At 38.8% G+C, this 13,537-nt stretch overlaps 1 protein-coding gene across 1 annotated transcript; it reads right to left on the bottom strand.

Moving 5' to 3' along the window:
- Positions 1–326: 326 nt before the first annotated feature.
- capza1a (capping actin protein of muscle Z-line subunit alpha 1a) lies at positions 327–6,398 on the bottom strand. Its single transcript, XM_023292204.3, has 10 exons — positions 6,304–6,398; positions 4,656–4,719; positions 4,496–4,547; positions 4,340–4,403; positions 3,996–4,202; positions 3,826–3,905; positions 3,610–3,688; positions 3,452–3,523; positions 3,231–3,293; positions 327–1,272 (listed from the first exon to the last, which is right to left on the bottom strand). Exons 1-10 carry the CDS (start codon positions 6,337–6,339, stop codon positions 1,132–1,134), a joined length of 858 nt encoding a protein of 285 aa, XP_023147972.1. The 5' UTR covers positions 6,340–6,398; the 3' UTR covers positions 327–1,131.
- Positions 6,399–13,537: the final 7,139 nt, after the last annotated feature.

Genomic DNA, 13,537 nt, shown 5'->3' with positions numbered 1-13,537 from the left:
GTTTGTCTTCTGTGTCAAATAACAAACACATGATCCCACAACACAGATTCAATTTGTTATTTACCATATAAAAGTTGCTTGTCTTCTATCTCAAGAAACAAACACTGAACAATTTGGTGACCCCTATAGTATAATGCCTATAAATAGTAAGGTGTCAAGAGTATAAAGTCCTCCTCAGGTCAATAACCGCCTCAAATTCCTACAAATGTACTGATATAATTAGTTTAGTACCCTAAAAAAAAAAAATCAGCTGGCACCAAGACCATTTACAGTAAAAAGCCATACATGACACAACACAAATGATCACCACTGCTTGAAAGATCATATTTGGTGCAATCTTTTTATTTCATGAATAATAAATGTACTAACAGTCTGTATAAAAAATATAGCACAAGCTAAAGGCAAACAGCTGGCAAGAGGACACCAACACTGAATCAGTCCAGGGGGATACAGAAGTATTTTCACTGAAATTATCTCTCTATAATACAGAAATAAAAAAAAGACTAAACTTAAAGAGGGAAGACAAAGTCTGGTCCAGGAACAGGACAAGAAAAACACCAATGCTTTGGCATGCCTCCTGGCTACAACTCTGCAACCAGAGGAATGCATAATACGTCTGCATGAATATATATTTATGTATATATGGAGTCTTTTGACTGAAGTAAAAACTGTAGAATTTGATGCCGTCAAGTCTCTCTCTGGTAAGTTTAACTTTTTGCATATAGTACTTGCCCTCTGTTAATTTAAAAAAAAAAAAAAAAAAACTATATCGGAGGTATTGGAAGCTCTTGAAGAATATTAGTTATGTTATATAGAAAGTGAATTAGTCGCTACATGAATATCAAAGAGGTTTTTAGAGGAGGCATGTCCTTTTGGAGCACTGAGGGATTGTATAATTTGTATGTGAGAAATTGAACCCAAAATTTCACAGTGTCACTAAAGGCATTATTTGTTCAAAAAGAATATGTTTACAAATGACAGATAAACCACTCAGCGGCATGTGAAAATGAAGGCACCCCCTGTTAGTGCTCGACAGAAACTGCAATTCTCTGGAAGGACATACAGTACGTTATGCTGCATCACACATCTTTGCGCCATCAGTTTGTTGCAACTCCAACAGACGCCTGTCCTTTAGGCGTTCTGCATCTCTTTGCCGATCTTGTAGCTAAGGATCTTGTTCCACTCAACCTTGGCGCGGGTGACTGGGAGCTGTCTACGTAAGGCTTTGAATGTGGTGTCTGACATAGTCTGATAGTTCTCACTAATGGCCACCTGAAAAACAAAAAAAGAGACAAGGCTGTCAGTCATGCTTTCTAGCTACAAACAAGATTACTATGTAATCTGTCAGTTCCAGTTAATCCTAAATCATTTCAGAAGGAAAAACACAAGGGTGAGCTTTGGGAGGATAAAAACTTTATATTGTTTTATGTTGTACAAAGTATAATGACTGCACAATGATTTTTGAATAGTCGATCACTTTGGATGTGTTTAAGTTTGCTTACAATCTCTCAAAACCGGGAAAGAAGGGGATTTTTTAAATTTGTGTTTATTCTGATTTTTCGACTGTTTTAAAAACATGTTTTGTAGTGTGATTTATTACTCTGCCAAGGAACTGCTGAGTTATGTGACGATCGACATGTGTTTGTCCGTCTGTCTGTCTGTTAGCAACATTACTCAACAGATAAACAGACAGATAACTGATTCAAACACAAAATAAACTTTTTAAACCTTTGAACACCAAAAACTCACCAGCTGAACTGAAAGACATGCTTTTCTTTTCATTCTGTTTTTTACTCCACCAAGGAACGGCGGAGTTATGTGACGATTGGTGTATGTTTGTCTGTTTGTCCGTCTGTTAATCTGTCTGTGCGCAACATTACTCAAAAATGGACTAATGGATTTGGATGAAATTTTCAGAGAAGGTCAGAAATGACACAAGGACCAACTGATTAGATTTTGGTCTTGATGCAGCTCATAGTCTGGATCCACCAATTTGTTAAATATTTCTGGATAATTGCGAGGTAGCAGCACTGTAACTATGACAACAAGTTAATGCTACATCAGCTGCCTGCGGACGATCACATGTTTGTGATCCTACTACAAATCCACCACTGAGGACTTATCAGGGCTTATCTGTTGGAAATGATACAAGGAACAAGTGATTAAATTGTGGGGGTGTTTCTGAGTCCCATCAATTCCTGCCACCCGCTACATATTTAGGGCACGTGATTCGGTATCCGTACATAACGTACACATGAATAACACATGCCTGTGCTCAGTGCAAGGTCATTTTAGGGTGACCGGGCCTTTTCCATCATTGCCCCTTGATTTTGGAACGGCCTGCCTGAGGAGATTAGGCTTGCAGAGTCAGTAACTTCTTCTGAAATCACTTCTGAAAACCCACTTTTACAGATTTGCTTTTATGTGAGGTTTACTTTTAGCTTTACTTAGTTTGAGTGTTCTATTTTGTATTGTGTCCTGTTTATTTTAGATGTTGTCTCTTCCTTTATTTTACTTTTAGCTGCATGGTTCTTTGGTGTGATGTTGTCTAATTTTTTAATTCTCTGACTTTTTGATTTTTAATTTCTAGCTTTAACCACCCTCAATCTTAATCTTTAATTTTGCCTAGTTCCTTTGTTTGTTATGATTGCTAATCGTACTAATTATTAATTTAATTTATTATCATTTGTACTATCTATTTTAATTGACTGCTCAGACTCCTATATCTTGTTGGACTGTCTGTGTTGGATGTTTTAACTGTTGAAGCACTTTGTGAATGCCGTTCTTAAGGGTGCTATATAAATAAAGTTATCATTATTTTGTTTGTGGGTACATCTATATTAAACGGCCACTTTCTATGGTGCCGTGATTTCTGCCATAGATTTTTTTCAAGATTTCAGCTGTTGAAAATGATACGACGACTGAGCAGCATGGTGGAATATTGCACTCATGTATGGTAGACATGAGCAGAACTTTGCAAAAGTTACTAAAAACTAATACTGAGGTGAGTCTTCTTTCAAAAATAGTAGCATAATTACCTTTAATTTATCAAATGTCTTCACATAAGGTGCAATAAACAGAAATAAATCAGTATTTGTTCTCCTAGCAACACCTGAGTCATATTTTTTTAGGTACTTGGCAGACAGGAAGTTCTTCCCATGCTGGAGAACTTGCTGCAGTTTTTTTGTGGCTTCAAGCGTTATTCTTATGTGGGAGCAACATCCACATACCTGATATTCATTCTCTGCATCCTCAATAATTTTCACCAGCTCCTTTGCAGTCTGGCTCTCATTCTGCCAAAACATACATTCATAGGTTATTTAAACAAACGAAAGAAGCAAAACACACATGAACAGAAATCAAATATGAAATCAATTTGATAATTTTCTACTGTCTAAACTTCAATGATGAATTGAAAGAGAAAAGTGACCAATAACAACGAAACACTCACAGTCACAGTCAGAGATTCCTGGACATCTTTATGGCTGACCAGCTGCACATTTCCATCCTCATAATAATGTACCTGGGGAAAAAAAACGGTGGAAATAATGAGCATACCGATGCGCACAGCAGACAAACACACACTAACTTAACAGCTACTCAATATACCTGTATTTTCAAGACTCCAACCAACTGTGCTGTAGACTGTGAGACACTGAACTTCCATTCAGACCTGCAGCGACCATTCCTGTAACAGAAAATGAACAAGATTACGCTTGAAAACCGACTCCAAACACATCAATGCCGCCGTAGTGCACTGACATAATTGTCTGGGTGAATTTGATCAGGAAGTTTAAAAGGGATCACTATGCTCTATCTACTTACCAGAAGTTTTTAGGCTCAAATTGATGGCCCTCGATACAAGCGATAATGGTCTGCTGGCCATCAATGGTTTTCCCATAAACCTGAATCAAATAAAACAGAAAGAGTGGGTGATTTATTGCATTTAGCGGTGAAAGTGGCAGCTATAGCACAGAGTGGAAGAGTGATCTTACAGTGCAGACTCCGTTGGGGTAGTGCTCCTTGACGTAGGCCCGAAGAGCAGAATCACAGGCGTCTCTCCACGACCGGAGGGCCGCCTCACCCTCATGGGGCTGAGGGTCGCTGGCCTCCTTCCTCAGGTGGTCAAACTTGAAGGAGATCTTGTTGTGAGGGTCAAAGAAGCGACCATTCCCCAGGTCTCCATGTTCTGTTATCAGAACCTACAGGGGACGGCAAGGGGACTGCTGTTACTGCAGCACTTAACTCAGGCAAAATCAGGCAGAAATTTTAGTGGCTTCAATAAGAAGAGCAAATTATTTAAAAGTTAAAAAAAAAAACAACAACAAAAAATGCTTGCCTGATCTTCATATCCATCAATCTTGGCACGAGCGAACTGATCCATGTTGTACTGGGCGAAGGCACTGCATCAGAAGAGAATACAAGCATAAGCTGCATGCACATCTATTTTCTCTTTATTCCACAAGGTTAAACAATGGGAAAGAGTGAAACTTACTGAGCCGCCCCCTCTCTGAGAAGATTATCATTGTTGAGCAGTAGTCGCACATCTGAAAATATAAATCAGGATGAGACTAACACTGATTATTTTCTTCTTGTACACGATAATTGCAGGTACTGCTAAAAATGTAAATGTCAAAAAAAAAAAAAAGACTCACCATTAAAAACTTCATTGAACTCCCCTGGAGGAGCGTGCATCACAAAATTAGCTGCAATGCGGACCTAGAAATAAAGAAAACATCTTGTCACAACACCTAAAGATAGCAAGAAGCATAGCATTGTCATTAACTACAGTGATAATGTTGGGTTAAGTTTCCTTCCTGATCTAAGAAAGCAGAGTAGAATAAAAACAGTTTCCTCAATTGAAAGCCAAATCTGCTGCAATTCTTTTTTGTTGTTGTTGTTGGAAAATCTAATCTTTTTTTGAGGTATTGCAGGTAATGTCTATAGCAAAAACAGAAAATAGCCACTAGAGAGAAGCAGAGAACAGCGGGCTAACTTTCGTGGCTGCAGGCGTATTTGCTCTATTTTGGCCACTCCTTAGATGGCAGGCTGTCTATGTTACCCAAGGGCTTTTCTTAGCAGCCAGTGTGCATGTGTAAGCATGTGGTGTCAAAGCCACAGAATTAAAGGCTCGAGACAGGTATTGCTACACTCATAAGATAATACTCGGTACAGACTGTCAGTTACTGCCAAATTATCCATTTATCAGGCAGCACATACTGGAGCAAATAGAAGCGATGTTTATTGTCCAAAACAGAGGCCACAACGAGTTGTCTCTCATCTTTTCATCAGTAACTTGTGACCTTGACAGCTTTAATTAGTTCTAACATCCCAAAGTCACTGCCACAATATAGTGCGACTGCACCAGTGATGCAGTCTGTCAGGCAGACAGGGTTATTAAAGCCTCCGGGGCTGCAGCTGGCACTGACCTACAAATGGGCCATCCAGCTGAAAGGGCAGAGGAGCATTACAATGAGTAACCTAGTTTTACTGTGGCCCGGGATAGCCACTCCATTCAGAACCAACAAAGCATCCACAGAGTTAGACTCAGCTGCTCCACAATTTAAAGTCAAACTTAAGACTGTCTGATTCCAACTATGACACAGGCTTATTTCCATTCATTTTTAAATGCACTCTGTTGTCCTGGCCGGGAGGTGTAAGTTCCTGGTGTCAGCATCAGCTTTAGGAATGCAAAGCGTTATTTTCCAACATGTTGCAGCTTGATGCAGGCAGCAGCGCCAGTCAGAGGAGCCCGATAACAGGGCAGTGAGATCTGCCCAGTGCACAAACTTACACAAATACAAAATAACTGCACCCTCGAGCATGTGTGACAAGCCAAAACTCCTGATGCTATCTAGAGCAACTTAACGAGCTGCGTTAACTGACAGTAAACTGGGTGTGGGTGGTGTTAAACTGCCGATGTTCTCTCATTATCCTTACTGTAAATGCAGGAAGTAGCTCCACTTCCCTTGATTTAGCATGAGCTAACCAATTAATCTCAAAGCACAGTCACGCCAAATCAAACATCGACCGCGGCCTTGTGTAAATATTAATCAAAGAAGTGCTGGAATCGGACGTGTTAGTCATCCTACACTAATGTATTTGTGCACAGAAGCTAGGTTCAGCCCCGAACTGTCAAATACAACACTGCCTGGGTTTAGCTAGCTCCACCAACACAGAGCTAACACGGTCCGCTGGGCGACTCAAGCTACGTTGTTAGCATCTGTCAAAGCACAGCTATTGTTCGAGGTAAAGGTTAAAGGTAGTAGAGGGTTTGTAGCGTGATTTTTTTTAAGGTAATACCTTCTCTTCATCGCTGAGCTCCTCAAAATCTGCCATCTTGGTTCAATGAAGTGTTAACAAAGCGATGGTGGATGTTGCCAGGTATGTGACTCCTCCCAGCGCAACCATCCGGAAAACAGCTCCGTGTGGTGGTAGAACAAAACATTCACGTTAATGTACGCATTATACAGTGTCAAAATTAATAAAACAATGGAAGACGACTAAATGGTCCATCGTTGAACAGCGAAAAAATGCTAACTTGGTATCAAAGTGTTAAAAATGACTGAGTCTAGAAAATGCAGGATTTTTTTTTATATTTTATTTTGGAAAGCAAGATTACATAAGTTACACATTTTAGCCTACTATGCGTTTTCTTGATTTTTTTAAATATGAAATCCAGGGAATGTCATAATATAGACACATTTCACATACAAACTGAAGCTGACAATATCCCAACCTGGCAACCCGGCTGCCCTCCTTTCCTTTGGGAGGGACAGTAGGTCCACAGATGAAGGACAGAGATGAGACAGATTTAATGTTTGTGAGTTGTGGTTAGTGCTGTGAGAGTTTAAAAAAAAAGAAAAAAAAGAAAGAACATTTTGCTAAATCTTTCTATTTGTGTTTAATCAGTTTACTTGAAAGAGCTATAGCAAATTAAGATAAGTCTTTGTGGAAAAAAATTGCACTGGTCCACTTTACTTTGCAAAGAGACTACATTTTCAGCTGTAGCTGGAAACAAACCAACAAAAACAAACAAAAAAAAATTTGACTAGGGTTACCATTTGCTTCAACCCACTTCACGGCCAGTACAACCTTTTTTATTTCGTACTCAGTGATAAAGTCTTATCAAACTTGTCCATTTAACCCTCGTGTCGTTTGAAGTTTGAAAATGTGGAAAAAAAATATACATTTTCACAGTGAAACTTCTGATGTCCACATTTTCAACATTTCTGGGAAATCTTTGAACATGTTTTGGTGGAAAAAAGAAATGTTAAAAATGTTTCTCAAGAATGCAGGTATGTTTGTCATTATTATAAAAAGATGTTGACTGGTAACCTGTCAGAAGTTTTACTGGGAAACTTTTAAGGAATTATTGGAATTTTCTTCCTGAAGGTTTTATAAATTTTCAGAAATTTGGGGAATTTTTTGCTGAATTTTTTGGATTTTTTTCAGACAAGCAAACAATATTTTTTGGTGCCCGTAAATGAGGACAACAGGAGGGTTAAAGCCTTATTGAATTCATACAGTCTTATATTACAGGCCTAAGAATTCAGAGAAGGAAATAGCAGACAGAATGACTGAAAAGAAAGAAAAATGCAGAGGGTAAATAATGAATATGAATCACTCTAATACTTATTATATATTAAATACTGAACAAAAAGATCCACTCATGATATACATTATATATAGTTGAGAAAGGAGAACAACAATCTCGTGGATTCACTCATCCTTAAATCAGGTCACTTGATCAGTGGGTAATGCCGCCATATATTTATGAAGCTTCTTCTTCTACTGGCACAGAGACTTTCTATTCAGTCAGGTAATAGCCTGTGAATTGGTATTTCATGAAAAGGAGTTTATTGTCAACTTTGTTACTCTGCCAAGGAATGCGGTGGAGTCATGTGACGTTCGGTGTATGTTTGTGCTTCTGTTTGTCTGTTAGCAACATGACTTAAAAACGGACAAACTGATTTTGATGAAACTTTCAGGGAAGGTCAGAAATGACACAAGGACCACCTCATTAGATTTTGGCAGTGATGCGGCTTATAGTCTGGATACATGGATTTGTTAAAGATTTCTGCATCATCGCAAGATAGCGGCATGGCGTCACTGTAACTATGACAAGAAGTGAACACTACGTCAGCTGCCTGCTGACGATCACATGATTGTGATGCTACTATAAATCGACTGCTGTGGACTTATCGGGACTTATCTGTCGGAAATGATACAAGGAACAATTGATTAAATTGTGGGGGTGTTTCTGAGTCCCATCAGTTCCCGCCGCCTGCTACATATTTAGGTCTCACAATTTGGTATCCGTACATAACGTAAACATGCATAACACATGCCTGTGCTCGGTGCAAGGCCATTTTGTTTGTGGGTATATCTATATTAAATGATCACAATCTATGTTGCCGTTATTACTGATCATCAATAACTAATAAACAAATTCTGTATTTCTGACAATGTCACATGAGGGAATGAACAGCCTTGGTGGAGTACTGCGCTCTCTGAGTGCTTTTCTTGCTTCTTATGAGATCGTAGATAGTGACTTAAGCTGTAGTTATGTCAACGATGTAAGTCTATCGACCAGACCAGAATGAACATTGTAAGTATTTATAAACTGATCCACTGAACAAAATACAAAGAAATGATGAGAGCTGATTAAGGCTGTTGGACAATCCATATGGACTCTACGCTATTGCTAGATTTGGACATCGGGAGGCTCTAACTAATTAATATATTTCTCGACCATGAGAGGCAATGCAATATGTAGTGGAAGGAGGGTTTCGAGACAAAGCTGTGATATAAGCTAGGATGCTAAACTGGATCAATTATTTTTGAGAGCTTGTACTATTCAAGAAATAACATCACATGACACAATCTGTGAAGACAGTGTGACTAATGGCATCCTGCAGGGAAATGTACTCATTCCATGTTGTTTAAGGGGAGGCGGTTTTGATGTGTTGCTATTTGCACATGGTGCCTTTTGAAACAGAAGACAAATTCAGGCCACAGGCACATGCAACAGCAGGAGGCACTGAATAAAACAGTGAGATGGACAAAGGAATGGGGTATTTAAGTTTAAGTATATGGTATTTGGCTTAAAAAAACAAAGCATTGCAGCAGGATCTCTGTCTGTAGAATAAAAACTATTAGAAAAGATCAAACATTCTAATTTCTGGGTGTCTGGTTTGAGGAGAGAATAACACAGAGGGTAGAAGCAAAGAAGACAGCTGCAAAAATGTGAAAAAGTCATTACTGTCTTGAGTTGTTTGGTTTTGGGACTGACTGGAGCAGACAGAGGAACTTTCATGATGATAGACATACAACATTATGCATATATGGGCTAGCAGCTTCCTCTGGATGTGGTGCAGGTCAAAGCACATAAAAAATATGGTGAGGTTTTTAGAGCAGCACTTGTTCATGCTCTTTAACTGAAATTAGAAGAACCAAAGTGCTTCTGAACCTACTGGGGAAGAATTAGAAACATCAGGAAGGGTTGAAAAGTAAGATGGGGTTTAGTAAGTTCTAGGGGTGAGAGAACACTGGATGTGGAGGTGAAAGATTTGTGGGTGAGCCAGTGGGACTTCCAGAGTCAACAGCTTTTGTGTGAGGGCATTTTTTTTGACCAAATGAAGAAGAAGAATCCAGGTGTTTCTATGTCTTTAGGAAGTGGAAACTGTAAATATAAATAGACAGATTTCATGCAGATTTATACGAATGACTTCAAAATCTGAAAGATGACAAATCTGCAATAGGAATAAATAATCCACAGTTACAGATAAAGCATGGAAAGCATGGTAAACAGTTACTACAGGGTGGGGCCATAAGTTTCCATACATAGGAAAATGTATAATGTATATTTTTTTTATGTTTCAGATACCCTAGAAGATGCGTTTGACGCTATCTTTGGGGGCACTTGAAGGCCATGGTGTATCAGGTGAAGATAGGAGACATAAATCATATCAAGGAACTTATCACCAACGCCATTACAAGCATAACTTCAACTGTGCTAATGCAAGTTCATCAGCAGTGGAAAACACGTATTAATATGTGTTTTCGAAACAATGGTAATCATATATAGCACATTATATAAATAGAAACGGTTGTAAAACAAAAAATGTTTATTTTTCCTATGTATGGAAACTTATGGGTCCGTGTATATTTTGGGAATCAGATTTTCCGTTCTGAAACGGGTATTGAAAAACAAAAAAAACGAATGGTTATTTGATTTTCGTTTTAGAATACAAAAAATAAAATTGAAATACAAGGCAGGGATGCACAGAGGCGTAGTGGTTAGCACTTTCGCCTTGCAGCAAGAAGGTCCCTGGTTCGCGTCCCGGCTTTCCCGGGATCTTTCTGCATGGAGTTTGCATGTTCTCCCTGTGCATGCGTGGGTTTTCTCCGGGTACTCCGTCTTCCTCCCACAGTCCAAAAATATGCTGAGGTTGATTGATTATTCTAAATTGCCCGTAGGTGTGAATGTGAGAGTGCTTGTTTGTCTGTATATGTAGCCCTGTGACAGACTGGTGACCTGTCCAGGGTGTCCCCTGCCTTCGCCCGAGTCAGCTGGGATAGACTCCAGCCCCCCCCGCGACCCTAGTGAGGATTAAGCGGTGTATAGATAATGGATGGATGGATGAAATACAAGGCGTTTTTCCTTTTCATGATCAAAAAAGGTTATACAAAATTTTAAAAATGCTTTGATTTTCATTTTATATTATTAATAACAAAAAAAAAAAAATCAGTAAGAGACGAAATAATAAACGAAAAAATGTCCGATTTTTCATTTTCTGAGACCGGAAGCGGTCATCAGCAAGTGTGGAGCCAAACGACAACAAGATTCTCAGAGGGCGGAGCCAGAGAGCAGTGGTTGGTCAGACCATAGATAATATAGAAGACAGCGCGCTAGCGGGTCTAGTCTATGTGTATCTATGGTCGGAACGTTTGGTAGCGTCTCTGGCTGCTGTTGACCTTGTTTTTGGAGTAAAACACGGTAAGAAGATAAATGCTTCTAACAAGTAGCGTTGTTTTGTTGTACGTTAAGTCAGCGACTTGTGAAGAGTTGTGTTTTGTCGTGTTTGAGCAGTTGGTCCGGACGCGTTAGCTTGCTAAGCGGCTAAGTTAGCTAGCGGGCTAATTAACACAGGTGGCTAACTTACCGCTGAACACCTGTGTTAGTTGCTGCCACAGCTGTCCTCGTTATTAGAATGACTTTCTCAACCTGTATTTCTCTGCTGTGTATTTTAGCTTTTAAAAAAGTAATTTTACTTTAAGGTTAACTGAAACCCGTTCAGCTGCACTGAAATTTAACATTCAGAAGTTTAACATTCAGCTGGTTTGAATTAAACCACGCTTAACTTAACATTGCGCAACGTTACCTCTCTGAATCTCCATAATTTCATTAAATTCCTTCTCTCTTCCACTGCTCAAGTTCAATCCAGTATATAAAGTGACATTAATAGTGAATAAACTAACAACCAGCCATTGTATTTATTTATTTATTATTGCATGTATTTGTAGTAAAACATGAGTTGAAACATCCTACTTTTGGATCTAGAACTGCACAAGCCGTTCATTTTCAGTCACCTGACGAGTTAAACTCCTCTTTTTATGTGAGGTTGAAGCAGAAAGTCTGCGTTAACCAAGACAGTTGTTTATAATTTGCGATGCCTGTTATCTCTGACTGAGGCTTTAGTTTTTGTTGAGCCGATTTACACGTAGAAACTTTGTTCAGGAAGATTTCTCAGTAGCTCAGAGGACAGGCTGCTTTTTACACAACCTTGTAAGAGAATGTCTGTCAATGCTTTCAGCAGAATTTAGAAACACAACACTTCCTAAACAGATATTTTGAGGCTGTGAGGTTGAACGTTTGAGAGTATATCAGTGTGTTTGTTTGTGGTCTTTCTGTTTCTAGGTGGAAGCTGAATTAGTGAGGATGACTCCTGCTCCTGTCATCTCTAAACTCCTCACACATCTTTACCTGCACATGAGGAAATTCACTCCTGTAGAATGCAGGTATGTTGGTCATTATTATAAAAAGATGTTGCCTGGTGACCTGTCAGAAACCCATCATACAGAGTCAGCCAAAATAATGTTTACACACATCAGGAAAAGAAAAACTTGCATAAATATTTCAATACCAAATTTATTCAGACATCAGGAGATTAATAAAAGTTATCTTTGGCCTCTACAATTACAAGAGGTGCTCAAAGTGGTGGCCACTGGCTTCCAGACATTTCTGTTGTGTTGTAGACGTCACTTGTTGACGCTCCATTCATGAGGGTAGCGCCATCTGTTGGGAAAACATCGTACAACAGGACAGAGTTATCGTGATTTGATCAAACTTAGAAAGAGGAATCTATATGTGTAGAAGTACTTATACAAATGAAATATTTATAAAAGTTTTTCTTTTCCTGATGTGTGTCTCCATTATTTTGGCTGACTCTGAACTTAATGAGAACAAAACTGTCATTTAATTGTTGCTCTTAAAGCTTCTTTAGTGAAAACCGGCTGGTGTTCTGCTTTGAAACAAACTGCTGTTGAAGTCTGTGTTTTTAGGTTTAACCCCACAGTTTCTGAATGAACTGATAGTTGTGTTTTTTTCCTGATCAATGTGGACGTTATAATTGATGGTAACATTTACTGATCATATAATCAGCATGACAATATAACAGTATAACATTCTGACCACCTGACGAATACTGTGTTGGTCCCTTTATGCTGCTAAAACTCCTCTGACCCAGTGGTTCATCAGAACCTCTGGGGATCCTGTGGATTCTGTGGATCCTGTGGGTTGCAGGGTGGATCCTACCTAGACCAGGCTGATCCTGGTATCGCTGTTTTTCTTTGTGAATGCAATGTGCTCCAACTGAAACTTGAATTAGAACTTAGAAGTAAATCCTTCCATCTGAAAGGATTTAGTTGCATTAATAACCTCATAACATTCTAATTTTTATTCCAGTCTTGGTTGGAAATAGAATCTCTGTATTGATTCAGGTAAAAACTGAACTTCACAGCATGTTGGAGCAAAACAACCAGATGAAAACTGTGATGGTGTTGGATTGTCAGACTGTAATGTTGCAGCTCAAAGCAGCTTTTCTATCTCAGTTCATTCTGACATTCAGCTATGAATCAACACAGCAGATAGTGATCCATGCTGTGGAAGTCTCACATCTCCTGATTTAATGGAGCTGCTTTGCACTTTTTACACTGTTTATTCACCAATACTTTATTTAATAAAAGTCCCATCTAGTTTTTATGAGGAATGTGATGTTTTAATTTCTCTGTGAATAACTGCAGTCTAATGCAACAGCTGGAATTGTAACATCTGTCCTGATATTGATCATGAAGTATTGATCAGAATACTTATGGTTAGCAGTCATCCCTGAAGTTTTACATTAAAATCTTTACTTGCGTTGTGAACTTTGGTACGAAGCAGAAACTTTAGCGTTGCCATGGATACATGAGTGTTAAATTCTGTCCATGTTTCCATTTTGGGAAATTCAGTCCAGCAGATCAGTTTGTTTTT

This window comes from Amphiprion ocellaris, chromosome 5 (genome assembly GCF_022539595.1).
Source record: "Amphiprion ocellaris isolate individual 3 ecotype Okinawa chromosome 5, ASM2253959v1, whole genome shotgun sequence".
Taxonomy (NCBI): Eukaryota; Metazoa; Chordata; class Actinopteri; family Pomacentridae; genus Amphiprion; species Amphiprion ocellaris.
This window is presented reverse-complemented; position numbering and strand designations above follow the sequence as displayed.

Excerpts from the sequence above, each read along its gene's own strand:
- capza1a (XM_023292204.3), bottom strand. The coding sequence starts at position 6,339 with ATGGCAGATTTTGAGGAGCTCAGCGATGAAGAGAAG. Across the intron at positions 4,720-6,303 it reads AGCTCAGCGATGAAGAGAAG|GTCCGCATTGCAGCTAATTT; the intron begins GTATTACCTTAA and ends CTTTATTTCTAG. Across the intron at positions 4,548-4,655 it reads GTTCAATGAAGTTTTTAATG|ATGTGCGACTACTGCTCAAC; the intron begins GTGAGTCTTTTT and ends TTATATTTTCAG.